Genomic DNA, 16915 nt, shown 5'->3' on the forward strand with positions numbered 1-16915 from the left:
AGTCTAATGTCCTCAGGACTACTCCAGTGTCCTCAGGACTTCTCTAGTGTCCTCAGGACTAGTCTAATGTCCTCAGGACTACTCTAGTGTCCTCAGGACTTCTTTAGTGTCCTCAGGACTACTCTAGTGTCCTCAGGACTTCTCTAGTGTCCTCAGGACTTCTCTAATGTCCTCAGTACTTCTCTAATGTCCTCAGGACTACTCTAGTGTCCTCAGGACTTCTTTAGTGTCCTCAGGACTTCTCTAGTGTCCTCAGGACTAGTCTAATGTCCTCAGGACTTCTCTAGTGTCCTCAGGACTACTTTAGTGTCCTCAGGACTTCTCCTCAGTGTCCTCAGGACTAGTCTAATGTCCTCAGGACTTCTCTGTCAGTGTCCTCAGGACTTCTCTAGTGTCATCAGGACTACTCCAGTGTCCTCAGGACTTCTCTAGTGTCCTCAGGACTAGTCTAATGTCCTCAGGACTACTCCAGTGTCCTCAGGACTTCTCTAGTGTCCTCAGGACTAGTCTAATGTCCTCAGGACTACTCCAGTGTCCTCAGGACTTCTCTAGTGTCCTCAGGACTAGTCTAATGTCCTCAGGACTACTCTAATGTCCTCAGGACTTCTCTAGTGTCCTCAGTACTTCTCTAGTGTCCTCAGGACTACTCTAGTCTCCTCAGGACTTCTCTAGTGTCCTCAGTACTTCTCTAATGTCCTCAGGACTACTCTAATGTCCTCAGGACTACTCTAGTGTCCTCAGTACTTCTCTAATGTCCTCAGGACTACTCTAATGTCCTCAGGACTACTCTAGTGTCCTCAGTACTTCTCTAATGTCCTCAGGACTTCTCTAGTGTCCTCAGGACTACCCTTAGATGTCTGAATGCTCTTTGATGATTTTAGGTTGTGTTGATTCTGTCCCTGTTACACGTTATAATTCAGCTCAACCGCTACAAGTTCTGTGAGATCTGTTTGTCTCGCCTCATGTGACCTCGCCGCGCAGACAGGCGAGTTCACCGTGTCCCGTGTCTCTGACCTTTTGACCCCTGCAGAGGTGTCCCACTTCAGCCCCGGCCGCGTGTCGGAGAAGGTCCTGTTCCACCTGCTCCGTCACCCCAGCGTCAACCAGGAAGTGCACTTTGATCCAAACAACCGGCTGAGCCCGGGTCACTATCTCTACACTCGCAACCACCCGGTCGACTATTTCATCCTGCTGCTGCAGGTATGTGCGCATGTCCACACACGTTTGTCACTAATGAAGCCGACTCTCAGTCGTACCTTTGGCTGTCCTAACCCTGCAGGAAAGGGACAAGTTTGAGTTTATTTTTTTTCCCTGCAGGAAAATAACCGAACATATTGATTTATATGAGACAATTTGGACATTTTTCTGTTCATCTTAGACATAAATTTGAGACATTTAAAAAAAACTTTTTAATAGTTTTTTTTTTTTTAAGCAGATTACAGTTTTACGTCTCAGGATAAATCGATAGAAGCACATATGAAATAATTGTATATACATGTATAAAAGCAATGTGTGGAAGATAAGTAAATTGAGTCAATTAAAAAGACTATTTGATCCTGCTGCTGCAGGTATGCGTGCATGTTCACACACGTCTGTCACTTTGAGTTAGCTTTCACTCGTTCCTTTTTGCTTTCCTACTTTCCAAGAAAGAGATCGATGATTTGGAGATATGAGATATGAGCGTATATTGCAGATATGCAATGACAGAACATATAGATATAAAAGTGACAATTGTACATCTCACGATACATAAACATAAGCACGTATGAAATAGTGGTGTATATAAATATGTCTAAAGCAAGGTGTGAAAGATAAGTACAGAATGTAAAAATTTAGTAAATTAAAAAGACTTAACGTTGTTAAAATAAAGATACATCAAAAAACTAATATAACACAACATAAGCAACAACAAAAAAGAAGACATTGATGAATTATTGGTACTTGAAGGTATCTACATAAGAGTGACATGACACTGTCATGAACACATTAACCATAACTTAAAACTGGATGTCACTTACTAAAAGAAGTGACTTCATACCTTGTTTATAATATTTATGACACGTTCATGACAGTGTCATATCACTTAGAGGGAATCTTTGACATTTATTCAACAGAAAACATTTAAATATTAAAACATTTTGACATTGAAGTCTTTGTGTGTGTGTGTGTGCGTGTGTGTGTGTGTGTGCGTGTGCGTGTGCGTGTGCGTGTGCGTGTGCGTGTGTGTGTGTGTGTGTTTTTTCAGGGTCGTGTGGAGGTGGAGATCGGTAAAGAGGGGCTGAAGTTTGAGAACGGAGCGTTCACTTACTACGGCATGTCTGCGCTCACGCTGCCATCTTCAGGTGAGATCCAGAATAACAAGTTTCATCATTTAGTATGACGTCATCGCATGGAGCACACAGCTGGTTAAGGGAATGGTGATACAGTGTGTGTGTGTGTGTGTCTCTGTGTGTGTGTGTCTGTGTGTGTGTGTGTGTCTCTCTATGTGTGTGTGTGTGTGTGTGTGTGTGTCTCTCTGTGTGTGTGTGTGTGTGTGTGTGTGTGTGTGTGTGTCTGTGTGTGTGTGTGTGTGTCTCTGTGTGTGTGTGTGTGTGTGTGTGTGTGTGTGTGTGTGTGTGTGTGTGTGTGTGTGTGTGTGTGTGTGTGTGTGTGTGTGTGTGTGTGTGTGTGTGTGTGTGTGTGTGTGTGTGTGTGTGTGTGTGTGTGTGTGTGTGTGTGTGTGTGTCTGTGTGTGTCTGTGTGTCTGTCTCTTTGTGTGTGTCTCTGTCTCTGTGTGTGTGTGTGTGTGTGTGTTTTCTGTCTCTGTGTGTGTCTCTGTGTGCGTGTGTGTGTGCGTGTGTGTCTCTGTGTGCGTGTGTGTGTGCGTGTGTGTCTCTGTCCGTGTGTGTGTATATGTGTGTGTGTCTCTGTCCGTGTGTGTGTGTGTGTTTCTGTCTCTGTGTGTGTCTCTGTGTGTGTGTGTGTGTGTGTGTGTGTGTCTGTCCGTGTGTGTGTGTGTCTCTGTCTGTGTGTGTGTGTATATGTGTGTGTGTCTCTGTCCGTGTGTGTCTCTTTCTGTGTGTGTTTGCAGTGCACCAGTCTCCCGTGTCGACGCAGCGGCACTCTCCCAGCGTCCCCTTTGAGTCAGCTGACGCTACGAGCCCGTCCAACTACTGTCCCGACTACACCGTCCGAGCTCTCACCGACCTGCAGCTCATACGGGTGAGTGTGTATCTGTGTGTATCTGTGTGTATCTGTGTGAATTCTGCTAGATTTAACTCATTTTTAGGCCGGACGTTTGTCTTTGTGTTCGCGTTCTAACCTCTGAGGACTATGGTTAACTCTAGGGCTGTGCTCGATTTGAAGAAATTCTTAGTCGACTAACACTCATTCAATTGTACCGACTAATCGATTAGTTGATTTAATCGACAGATCTGTTTCTCCACAAAGAGTCGTGCTAAAGCACCACTTTAATTCTTGTGTTTACCAGAGATGTGCTCGTACGTTTCTTGGAAATAAGTCATTCAGCGTGAAAAAAAAGCATAAAACATGACTAATGGACTAAAGAGATCTAAGTTGACTAAGACCAAAACGACCGATTAGTTGACTAATCGACTAAGAAGGAGCGGCCCTAGTTAACTGCTCCTCAGATCTCTGCAGGGTAAATCCAGACAGCTAGCTAGACTATCTGTCCAATCTGAGTTTTCTGTTGCACGACTAAAACAACTTTTGAACGTACACGTTCCACCAAAACAAGTTCCTTCCCGAGGCTATTTTGGAGAAGTGCTGTGGCTCCGTACAGAGCTTAGCCCCGCCCAAGACGATTGTGATTGGTTTAAACAAATGTCAATAAACCAGAGCACGATTTCCTCCCTACTTTGCAGCGCTGCTGTTTTAACTAGCAAGACCATCCTCCGCAGCGCTGTGGAGGAAGGTCTGGCAAAGCGAGACTAATCTGTGTGTGGCTGAGTGTGTGTGTGTGTGTGTGTGTGTGTGTGTGTGTGTGTGTGTGTGTGTGTGTGTTTTTCAGCAGCAGTGGAATGTAATGACATACATTTACTTAAGTATAAATTCGAGGTACTTGTATTTTAATTTGATACTTTATACTTCCACTCCATTCAGAGATAAATATTGTACTTTTTAACTGCACAACTATGGAAGCAAATAAGAGACAAAAGTATTTGAATTTATATGAATTTATAATTATATTTAAATATTTTACTTTACCATGCAACTGAATTAGTTTTTTTGAAATCAAAATATGAAATGTCTTCATTTGCAATTTCAAAAGCTGAATAGGTTTGTTTTTTTTTCTTCTTCAATGGTCACAAATTACGATCTAAAAATTTGTGCAAAATGATCGCGCATGCGCAGATGATAATCCTGTTGTAGGGATTTACGGCACTGCACGATCTGTTCCACGCTTCCGGTCGTAGTTGTAGCGGTCTGCCATTAGCCTCCACTGGGAACAGCTAACCGCTAGCTGAGACAGCATGTAAAAGACCCTCAAACCTGAAAATAACTGTTAAAATATATAACAGCTGTTACGTCAGTTCTACTTTACTTGTGCTCATTTAAAATACAATCACTCAGTACTTGTCTTTATTGTTATTACTGTAAAGTCTTAATGTAGCTGTAGCCTGCTTTTCCCCAGTGTTTAGTTTGAGTTAACGTTATTTTAGATTGAATCAAGCTGTCAGCTAGCGGTTAGCCGAATTAGCAGTAAGCTAAACTAGTGTCAGCTTCCTGGTGGAGGCTAACAATTCTCGTAATACATCCCCGAGGCTAACGGCAGACCGCTACAACTACGACAGATTGTGCGGTGTCGTAAATCCCACGGAGGTATTAAGAGAACTCGTAAAACAGGATTATCATCTTGCGCATGCGCAAAACTGATCGTGCAGGCAGCACAGATCGTGTACAGACGCAGTCAACTGGCAGAGTTTTAATTTTCGAACCACTTTCTTGGATCACATGATTGACATACTTTGCTCTGATAGGCCAGAAGTCACTTCGATTACATTTACAGTACAGGCCAAAGGTTTGGACACACCTTCTCATTCAATGCGTTTTTTAATTTATTTTCATGACCATTTACATTGTAGACTCTCACTAAAGGCATCAAAACTATGAATGAACACATATGGAATTATGTACTGTACTTAACAAAAAAGTGTGACATAACTGAAAACATGTCTTATATTTTAGATTCTTCAAAGTAGCCACGTTTTGCTTTTTTTTTTATTAATAAGGGAAATAATTCCACTAATTAACCCTGACAAAGCACACCTGTGAAGGTAAAACCATTTCAGGTGACTACCTCATGAAGCTCATTGAGAGAACACCAAGGGTTTGCAGAGTTATCAAAAAAAGCAAAGGGTGGCTACTTTGAATAATCTAAAATATAAGACATGTTTTCAGTTATTTCACACTTTTTTGTTAAGTACATAATTCCATATGTGTTCATTCATAGTTTTGATGCCTTCAGTGAGAATCTACAATGTAAATAGTCATGAAAATAAAGAAACACATTGAATGAGAAGGTGTGTCCAAACTTTTGGCCTGTACTGTAGTCTTTTAAAAAGCCTCTTGGATCAGCTGGAAAATGCATCGTCACAAAGCTGAAAGCTGTTTTCAGAGTTACCTGGTTCTCACAGGACCGAGTGTGTAGAAGCTTTAGTAACAGGAAAACCTCCTGTAGCTCCTCCAGTGACAGGCATGAGGCAAGAGGTCTTGATTTGAATACAGGGCTTTAATGCTGGTCAACCCGTGAGAACTGGTTTAAAGAAAGAAAAAATACATTAACAAAATAATGCTATATGCATGTCTCACACATCTGGCGTTACAATCAAGCTCATACAGCTAGACACTTTATGTATATTTTACACCAATAAATGACGTACGTAAACACAAACGCCCTCATAGCAAAAATAAATAGTCAACAAACCTCATTGCTGCTTATCACACAGAGGTGCTAAAACATCCTTTTAAATGTCCTTTATCTTCTTCTGTTTACTTTCTTTGTAAGTATTCACATAAACACGATAACAGTGGAAAAATAATTCGCTTTTTGCGGTAAAGTTTCTTCGGTGCGTCGCTAAAAGGCACTCGGGCGGAACCTGTAAATGTACGATTCAGAAGAAATTAAATAATAAAAAGTGCTAATACAGGAAATAAACTGGCGACAGAGGCAGTTACACTCCCACCAAAATCACAAGTGATTTCTTAAAACTTGGAGACAAACCTACTGCATGAATAAATTAAAAACTCTGTCCTAATAAACAACTAATAAACTGAGTGTGAGTGTATGATAGAACCATCAGTCTGCTTCTAGCAATGTAACGGTTTTCTGAATGGGTCTCTCCAGGTAAACAGGTTTGGATGTACGCTTTCCTCTTCCATCCAGGGAGGAGTCACTGATGAGTAACTTTAGTCTCCTCACTCTTTCATCACTTCCAGGATACACCTCGATGACTCTTGCTAGCTTCCATTGGTTTCGTGGTGTGGCAGCATCTTGTAAACAGAACAATGTCACCGACCTTTGCATTTCTGCGATCTTTGGTCCACTTCTGTCTGTGTTGGAGATTCAGGAGATACTCCTTTTTCCATCGTACCCAAAAGTTGTTGGTTAAGAGTTGAACTCTGCGCCATCTTTTGCGGAGGTAGAGATCCTCCTTGACAAACTTTCCAGGAGGAGGGAGAATGATTGTGGATTTCATGGTCAAGATGTGGTTTGGTGTCAAGGGCTCTGGACTGGTAGAATCGTTCAGATGATCAGTGGTTAGAGGTCTGCTATTCACAACCGCGATGACTGAACGCAGAGCATTGATAAAGGCATCTGAGGTCAAGTCATCAAGTGCTTCAATGTGAACTCCTCTGGAACACATGCAGGTGAGCAACAGCCCATAACGCTTTAGCTCCTTTCTTCCTTCCTTAATGTGAAACGGTCCAAAGCAGTCCATTCCACAGTAAGTGAAAGGAGCAGTTGTTTCCATCCGTTCTTCTGGAAGGTCTGCCACCCTTTGTTGCTCTGTGCACCTTCGGAACCTTCTGCAACTTGTGCACTTGTGAATATGGGATGAAACCAGCTTGCTTCAACCCAGGATCCATATGCCATTGGATCGGAGTTCATTTATAGACATTCCTCGACCTTGATGGTACACACTCTCATGATAGTGCAAAGGTATCTCCAAAGTCAAGACATGGGTTGCCATAGCCAACTACACTCTGGTCTACACAGTCTGGTCTCTGAGCAAAGGGCTCATTTTCTTCTCCAGCAACCCCTTGTCTTGGTATAAGAGCTTGAGGACAGTTGTAGCCAATTAGTAGGCCGATGTCACAGCTCTGCAGAGGAGCAATTTCATCTGCAATGTGCTCAAGATGAGACCATGCCTTGGCAGTCTCCGGTGTGGGAATATGATCTCTGTTTGCAGGGATGAATTCTCTTGAGTAAGTTACTGGCAGAGAGATTATCTTATCGGAGTAGAATCCTCTTATTTGTAGATCAGTCAGCCTTCTGCTAGGCAACACTGTATTTCTTGAAGCCATTGTGGAGAGCTTTAACTGGACTGGTTCATTTTTAGTGTGAAGCACCTTTGCTGTCTCTTCAAGGATGAAGGTTGTGTCACTCTGTGTATCGAGAAGAGCGTACACAAGAACTTCATGATTTGGCTTACTTGTAGTGGACAACCACACCGGAATGACTGAGGATGTATGGGTGCCTTTAACATTCTGGATAACTCTGTTAGATGTTACCTCACGTGGTGGTTTTGTCACCCTCTCTTGTGAACGATCTGTCGTTCCTTCTCTTGACTTGTCACGCTCCATTTCTCCAGCAGTCCTTGTTGACATTCCTCTTTCTTTGCTGCGATTATCGTGTAGGCAGGTTGGATGTCCTACACGATAATCACAGATCCTTCTATTTTTATACTCCTTTGAGCGATGGCCAGGCTTCAGACAGCCAAAGCACAATTTCATCCCTTGAACAAACTTGACTCGCTCAGAGATGGTTTTATCCATAAATTTCCAACACTTGTGTAGACTGTGACCTGACTTCTCAAAAGACTTTTTCATCTGAGTTAGTTGCTAGTACCTTTGTTCCGAGAGCTCCGTTCTTTAAAACTTTGATCTGCTCACCTTCAGCAGGTTTCAGAGCATGGAGAGATGTTATTGGGTTATTTGCAATCTTAGCTTCACGTGTGAGAAACTTTACAAACTGCTGGAAGCTTGGGAATGTGTGACTTTCTTCCTGGAAGCTTGGGAATGTGTGACTTTCTTCCTCCACTTCTATGACCTTTCTGTTCCATCTCGAGGTCAGCCAGTCTGGAAGCTTTGCAAGTAACTTCTGGTTCTCATTGCAGTCATTAAGTACTTCGAGGCCTCTGATCTGAGTCATAGCAGCCTCACAGCTCCGAAGAAAACCAGCAAACTCTTGAAGTTCGATACTGCCTTTGGAGCTTATCTTGGGCCATGCTTCCAGCTTGTCTCTGAATGCTTTGGCTATGAGGAATGGATTTCCATATCTTTCCTCGAGAATCCTCCATGCTGCGTGATAGGCTGACTCTGAACCAAGCAGGAAGTAGCTCTCTATAGCCTTTTTAGCAGGTCCACCCACATGCTTTTGCAAGTAATATATCTTTTCTTCGGCTGGAATGTTTTACCGATCAATGAGTGTCTGAAATGAAACCTTCCAGTCATTGAATCTGAGTGGGTCGCCACTGAATATTGTTGGTTCAGGTATAGGAAGACGACCTGCACTGATGGACTCTGCAAGAGCTGCTGTGCTGTCATCTTGCTTTGAATGTGCCCGGTCTTGTGGTGAAGAATGGTGCTGCAACAGATTATTTTCATGTTTAGCTTCTTCCTTTTCCTTCATACAGACACTTTGATGGAGTAGACTGCTTATTTCTTTATCTGAGCACTGTAATGGGAAAATTACATTTAAGCACAATTCCTTATATTTTTATGTTTAATTCATACTTTAAATCTCTCAAAAATGCTGGAAGAGTTTATCTCATTTTCCACATGTAGATTTTGATTCTAACTTTGTGAGACATCCAGTCTGGAACATTTTGTGAGCTCTGTTTGCCTGTAGCGTCATACTAAGCCAAGTGCGTATGTGCTGTCACTCTGAAGATGCATAAAAGCCTGGTGTTTCTGTTCACTCATTTGACAAACTGACTCCACACTGGGCTGTGGCTGAAATCATGTTGATCCTATATTTGCAAATATATCCTTTTTAATAAAATACAAAAACCCAATTTGGTTTTAGTCTCAGTCTGTCTTATTTGTTTCAATTTACTAAACTCTGAAAACTCTTCCCCCTGCTGCAAAGGAAACTTCCACTACAGCACTCACTCTGATCATACACTCGCTGACGTGCCTTAGCAGCCTGTAACCTTTTAACTCTAGTCGCTCCAGTTGTCTGCGCTTTGCATCTAGCACCTTTTGTCTCTCTGCAGCTTCAGCTTCAAGCCTTTCCAATTCCTCAATGCAACACTCTTGTTCTAGTAGTACTTCTAGAGTAGCTTCATTGGCAGCAACTAAAGCAGCGGCTAATCCCTTTGTTTTGTTTTGTAGGTGACACGTCTCCAGTATCTGAACGCTCTCATGGCGTCGCGGATCGGTCCGAGTCCAGATCCTCCCGAGATTAAGATCCTGCCCAACAGTCAGACCAAGCTGCTCAACGAGAGAAACGCCACACAACAAGGTAGCTTTCCTCGAAGCGCTCCAGGGTCCGCTGCACCCGAGGTCTCCACACTGACATCTCTTACTGATGACAGATCGCTAGGGGTGTCACGGTTTCCTACATTTTGATTACTGAAACCAGAAGCAGGATCGGCATTTCCACCAGTATTTCTTTTCGTCTACTTGCACACATCAGAAAAAAATATTTTTAGCTTACCGGCTGGTAGCATGCAGCTATAGACACAGGCTTTTGTTAGCTTACCGGCTGGTAGCATGCAGCTATAGACACAGGCTATTGTTAGCTTACCGGCTGGTAGCATGCAGCTATAGACACAGGGTATTGTTAGCTTACCGGCTGGTAGCATGCAGCTATAGACACAGGCTTTTGTTAGCTTACCGGCTGGTAGCATGCAGCTATAGACACAGGCTATTGTTAGCTTACCGGCTGGTAGCATGCAGCTATAGACACAGGCTATTGTTAGCTTACCGGCTGGTAGCATGCAGCTAAAGACACAGGCTATTGTTAGCTTACCGGCTGGTAGCATGCAGCTAAAGACACAGGCTATTGTTAGCTTACCGGCTGGTAGCATGCAGCTAAAGACACAGGGTAATGTTAGCTTACCGGCTGGTAGCATGCAGCTATAGACACAGGCTATTGTTAGCTTACCGGCTGGTAGCATGCAGCTAAAGACACAGGGTAATGTTAGCTTACCGGCTGGTAGCATGCAGCTATAGACACAGGCTATTGTTAACTTACCGGCTGGTAGCATGCAGCTAAAGACACAGGCTATTGTTAGCTTACCGGCTGGTAGCATGCAGCTAAAGACACAGGGTAACGTTAGCTTACCGGCTGGTAGAATGCAGCTAAACACAGGGTAACTTTAGCTTACCAGCTGGTAGCATGCAGCTATAGACACAGGCTAATGTTAGCTTACCGGCTGGTAGCATGCAGCTATAGACACAGGCTATTGTTAGCTTAGCGGCTGATAGCATATACAACATACAGGGTAACATTATCTTAGGGGTAGCCAGCAGCTGCTGAAGCTTTCCATGGACAGGACTCCATGGAGCGTTTATGTGCACCTCGTTAAACTCATGGTGCTTTTAATTGCACCTTGTAAACTCTGAGAAACTCAACTGTTGTTATAAAGTACTCTTCTGCCGTCTGGTGGCTCGATTGTGGCATTGCCGTTCCTGTTGACAACAAAGAAGGTAAAATTGAAAAAATGTAATCAAATCATGACCTTAAAATCAAAAGTGAAGGCAAGGCGGCTTTATTTTTATAGCACTTTTCAGCTACAAGGCATTTCAAAGTGCGTTATATAAAACATTAACGAGCAGTTTATAACAATCGAGAAAGTCGAATGAAGTCGTGGATTTTAAGAGCCGTGACACCCCTGCAGTATGAATCACACATGAGTACCAACGTCTTTGTAGTATTCTTACTGAAACTTTCTGTTTTGCTTTCAGCTGAACTAATATAATTTTCTCTTTTCTTTCCCTCCTTGCGTGCCTCCATGCCTGTCTTCTTGTCTCTCCTCTGGCCCGTCCAGAGTTCCCCGTAAACTTTTCTTTCTTTGATACCATTGACAACTACTGTTAGTATTTTTTTGTGCATGAGGTAAATGAAATGTAGCCTGTCTGTGGCATGACAGCAGACAGTACAATAGACAGCATATTCAGTCTCACAGAAACACACATACACACACACAGATACAGACACACACACACACACACACACAGACTGTACATACAGCACATTCAGTCTCACAGAAACAGACAGACAGACAGACAGACAGACAGACAGACAGACAGACAGAGAGACACACACAGAGACACAGACAGAGAGACACACACACACTCTCTCTCGCCCCTTTTAAGGACAGTTTTGACCCTTTATCTTTTTATAAATCAGTCCTAGTGGGTGCATTTTATTTTCTCTCTGTGTGTGTGTGTGTGTGTTTGTGTGTTTGTGTGTATCTGTGTGCGTTTGTTTTGTAACTTCTGTTTCTTCATCTTCTGTCACTCCTAGTTTCTGCTTTACCTGAAATCGTCTCCCTTCTCTCTGTCGGGTATGTAAACGTTGTGTCTGATCTGATTCAACTGTTCATTCCCCTTCATAAAACAAAGACATTAGTCAGGATCAGCTGTTAATATAGATTACATGTAAATTGTAATTTTCCCACTGGGGATTAATAAACAGTATAAATTAAAATAAAATAAATTAATTAAATAAATAATGACTTAATGTGTCCTCTGGCGTCCATATTGGAGGCTGAGGGAAGAAAACGTGTAATACAACAAATAATTGATTAATGAAAGTAATCAAAGTAGGTTTCACGGTGATATCTATTAAGGTAAAATGTCAACCCTTAATTCTTGTGTTTACCAGAGATTTGCTGGTACGTTTCTTGGAAATAAGTCATTCAGCATGAAAAAAAGCATCAGACATGACTAATGAAATAAAGAGATCTAAGTTGACTAAGACCAAAACGACCGATTATCACGAATCATCACTTAATTTACGTTTTCTTAAGTACCAAAGTAGTCCAGTGATCGTTGCGTGAACATCCATTGTTACACTGCAAACGGGAGCTGCTGATAAACAATTCGGCCAGACTGATCTCATAAATTGGCGTATATATGAAGAGAGCTGGGCAATATATCGATATTATATCGATATCGTGATATGAGACTAGATATCGCCTTAGATTTTGGAAATGGTAATATCGTAAATGGCTTTAAGAGTCTTTTACTGGTTTAAAAGGCTGCATTACAGTAAAGTGATGTACTTTTCTGTGTTACCAGACTACTCTAGCTCTTCTGTTATTTTTTTACCCAGACATTATATCCACATTACTGAAGATTACATATCTTAAATCTCATTGTGAAGATATTTTTGTTAAAGCACCAATTGTTAACCCTATAATATCGCCACAATATCGAAATCGAGGTATTAGGACAAGAATATCGCAATATCTGATTTTTCTCCACATGGCCCAGCCCTATGTATGACACGCCAATTCGTATGCCATTTTGGCATGTTATAAAGACGCATAATCGCTTTTTAGCGTGTTTATCAACGCCGTTCGGCTGCCATTGACCTACATTATGTGTGATTTTTTTTTTTTTTTTTTCGTAATAATCATCAGTAGTATGAAAGGACGTAAGTCCGCAGAGGGAGGTTGGTTGGGGTGGTGGATGGGTAAAGCACAGAAGAGCCAGGATCCCGTCCCGCGTGTGGTGGGGTTTTTTTCCCGTTAGCATCCCATTGACTCCCATTCATTTTGGCGCCACCTTGACAGAGAATAACTTTACATCTGAAGAGTTTAAAGACTCTATTTGTCCGTTGTTTTTTTCTAAAGAAACACAACAAAGTATAAAAGGCTCCATTACCTTGTAGCTCACGTTATGGCTCCGTAGCAGACGCTTTTATAAAAATAGGCTAACGATTGTGTCATAACCACGAGACTTACTGTCACACAGTAGAGGAATTACCGTATAGTACAGGAGAAGCTCACAGGCAGTTTGGACTTCCATTAGCTGTTTAGGTTTAATTACTAATGTTAACTAGCATGTTAGTGATCAGTAATTAGCCTGTGTCTATGTTATCTCCTTACATATACCTACACTCTCCGTCTCTGTAAGATTGGGAATGATTGAGATTTCTCTCGGCACAGCTACCAGAAGACTTCACACTTTCAGACACGTTGCTCACGTCACATCTACGTTGTCTCTGTCAGTTGGAGGCTGCTCAGTAACGCTAGTGATTACTGGAAAAGTGCTCCTAATATCCTTCACTGGTCTCCGTCCAGAGACACGGGATCTGGTGGTCCAGTTTATATATCACGTCCCGCGTCTATGCCTAAACTCAACCATTTATCGATTTCCTAAGCGTGTAACGTTGGTCACAGTCGTGTTTTTGTCAATTATTTTTCGTGTATTTGTCGTTTTATTGTGTTACTAAAGCCTTTCCCATTGTTCTTTTCCTAAACCTTCTTCTTTTTGTTTTTCGTTTACACGCGTGTGACGTTCTCACGATAGTACGCCAAGTATGTTTTAGGGGTGGGGGAAAAAATCGATACAGCATAGTATCGCAATATTTTCCGTGGCAATACTATATTGATACACAGACGCAAGTATTGATCTTTTACTATGTATGTCTTGGTCCGTCTGTCTGCTTGACAATCACATTTTGCTTCAATAAAATTGAAGTGAGATGAACAAACAGAGAAATATATATTTTTAGATAAAACAGATGTTGACAAAGTTTCCTTTTGGGGACATAATTTGAAATTGGGAAAAATTTCAAGTTGGAAAAAAAGGTGATACATTGCAATATATCGCAGAATATTGCAATATGTTTTTATAATATCGCAATAATATCGTATCGTGACATAAGTATCGGGATGATATCGTATCGTGAGGCCTCTGGTGATTCCCACCCCTAGTATGTTTACATGTGCTGCATACAGCGTAGACATACACGTTGGTAGCTCAAAATGCGTCCAGATAACACAAAGTGGCGTGTATGTTTACGCAAAGTCATGATTTCATGTTGATTCGGCATACTTTTTAATTTGGCAAAATGTGAACAAATAGGCAAAAAAATAAATTTTTTGACAAAAGTCAATGAGGTTTTGAATGAGGTTTTCAACCCGGCTTCTTCTGCTTCTTCTTTTCTCTCTCAAACTCTGGCTCTTCTTCTTCTCTCTTGTTCCCTCTCTTTCTCACACACACACACACACACATGCGCACGCACACTGCGTCACCTTTTATCACCCGTTGTGTTTGTGTGATGTCATCGTCCCTCACTCACCCCAGCTCTCCTTCTCATTGGTCGGCTTCCACAGGTGCCAGTAGCGCCCAGGAGAGGTTCACAGAAGAAGAGGCTCATGGGTAGTGCGGTTCTGACCTGCTTCGACCAAGTAGAGCTTTTTTTTTTTTTTAGTTAGTTTTTATTGCTGAATCATCTATGGCTGGAACGTAGTTATTGGACAAGACTGGAGCGAGAGTGATTTCCTTTATCTGCTGCTCACACATCTCATCTCCATCCCCATTCCTTTGTGTCATTTCCATTGCAATTATTATTTTATGCGTTTTTTATACACTTTGGACTCTGTGTGTGTGTATATATATATATATATATATATATATATATATATATATATATATATATATATATATATATACACACAGTACAGGCCAAAAGTTTGGACACACCTTCTCATTCAATGCATTTTTTTAATTTATTTTCATGACCATTAACATTGTAGATTCTCACTGAAGGCATCACAACTATGTATTAATAAGGGAAAAAACTTCCACTAATTAACCCTGACAAAGCACACCTGTGAAGGTAAAACCATTTCAGGTGACTACCTCATGAAGCTCATTGAGAGAACACCAAGGGTTTGCAGAGTTATCAAAAAAAGCAAAGGGTGGCTACTTTGAAGAATCTAAAATATAAGACATGTTTTCAGTTATTTCACACTTTTTTGTTAAGTACATAATTCCATATGTGTTCATTCATAGTTTTGATGCCTTCAGTGAGAATCTACAATGTTAATGGTCATGAAAATAAAGAAACACATTGAATGAGAAGGTGTGTCCAAACTTTTGGCCTGTACTGTGTATATATATATAAATATACATACATTTTATTTTAATTTGGCGGTGCCTTTCTTTCAGGGTTACTACTAAAGTCTGAATTGCCATGTCTGGTTTTACCTGTCTGGGTGCCAAAGGGGTGTGTGTGTGTGTGTGTGTGTGTGTGTGTGTGTGTGTGTGTGTGTGTGTGTGTGTGTGTGTGTGTGTGTGTGTGTGTGTGTGTGTGTGTGTGTGTGTGTGTGTGTGTACTGAAGCATCCGTCCGTTTGAGACACGAAAACAAAAAGACAAGTTGGTTACAAGCAGATTTGCACATTAGATTTGTGCACTGCTGAGTATTAAGCTATTTTACAAGCTGGTACGTCCACATTTTTGTGCGTGCGTGTGTGACATTTCAGCTTTCAGTGGTTGGTTTAAACTATTGTTACACAGTTTTAAGGCCATTGTAGGTAAAATAGTCGGAGGAGGGGTGGAGTAACGTTACGCGCCACATGGTTGTTACTAGGGAACCGTATGGTTCGCTTGTCTCGGTTCGGAACGTGTGTGCGTAGCGCGGTTCGTCAATGCACTTCAATTGTGCACAAACCACTTACTACACTCATTCAATCGTATCGACTAATCGATTAGTTGATTTAATCGACAGATCTGTAAATCTGAGTTTTTACACAAAGAGTCGTGCAAAAGCACCACTTTAATTCTTGTGTTTACCAGAGATGTGCTCGTACGTTTCTCGGAAATAAGTCATTCAGCATGAAAAAAAAGCATCAAACATGATTAATCGACTAAAGAAATCTAAGTTGACTAAGACCAAAACGACCGATTAGTCGACTAATCGACTAAGAGGGAGCAGCCCTACTTTCAACACCTATGTTAACACTTACCAGAAATGATGAGCGTGACAAACGCAACACATACAATACAATCTCATATTTTATGAAAATATTTCACCGAAACGTGTTTCTGGAAACATTTTAAGCGAGAAATAGACTTCATTCTTCATTTCAGATCGACAAAGGTCAGTTTAAAAGATTTTCGTCAGATTGTGAGAGGCGGCGAGCCGAGCGCTCCTCAACGGTGGAGTGCGGAGTGCTGCTGGTCACGTCACCTGTATTTTTGTAAGAGCTACACTGAAGTTGTTAGTTTGATAAATGCAAGTTATTTCAATTGTTATTCTATAATATTTCATTCTTCATGTGCTAAAAAGGGCACATATGTTCCTGTAAATGGCGATACACACTCCTTTTTTTGCCAAATAAATGAAAAGCTTGATGAAATCATCATTTTCTTCCCTCTTGCTGTATCAAAATCTCAGCTGGCTTTCCTCAGAGATGGTCCCAAAAATGGGCTTAAAGTCAAATTCTGTTTGTGCATGATTACAAGATAGAACTATGTTTTAATACTGTGTCGTACATTGTGGATAATTAAGCTATATATCATATGCTAAAGTATATTTCTGGAGTGTTAAAGATTAAAGAAAAAATAACAAAAAGAGCCGTACAGAACCTAAAACAGTGATACGAACCGAACCGTGGGTTTTGTGAACCATACCACCCCTAGCTGTTACACACAACCATCTGAGAAGCCATCATTGGAAACTGTTTGGAAAAGGGCGGGCACTTTAAAAAAAATACTGGCAGGTG

At 41.5% G+C, this 16915-nt stretch overlaps 1 protein-coding gene across 1 annotated transcript in view; it reads left to right on the forward strand.

Moving 5' to 3' along the window:
- The window catches only part of cnnm3 (cyclin and CBS domain divalent metal cation transport mediator 3), a 33099-nt gene extending 18306 nt beyond the window's left edge, over positions 1 to 14793 (forward strand). The window contains exons 7-11 of the mRNA XM_028601386.1: positions 1031 to 1200; positions 2246 to 2342; positions 3071 to 3201; positions 9559 to 9688; positions 14520 to 14793. Coding sequence (XP_028457187.1) covers positions 1031 to 1200; positions 2246 to 2342; positions 3071 to 3201; positions 9559 to 9688; positions 14520 to 14569 — 578 coding nt within the window. The 3' untranslated portion in view covers positions 14570 to 14793. The remainder of the gene's footprint in view (positions 1 to 1030; positions 1201 to 2245; positions 2343 to 3070; positions 3202 to 9558; positions 9689 to 14519) is intronic.
- Positions 14794 to 16915: the final 2122 nt, after the last annotated feature.

Source organism: Perca flavescens, chromosome 16, assembly GCF_004354835.1.
Source record: "Perca flavescens isolate YP-PL-M2 chromosome 16, PFLA_1.0, whole genome shotgun sequence".
NCBI lineage: Eukaryota > Metazoa > Chordata > Actinopteri > Perciformes > Percidae > Perca > Perca flavescens.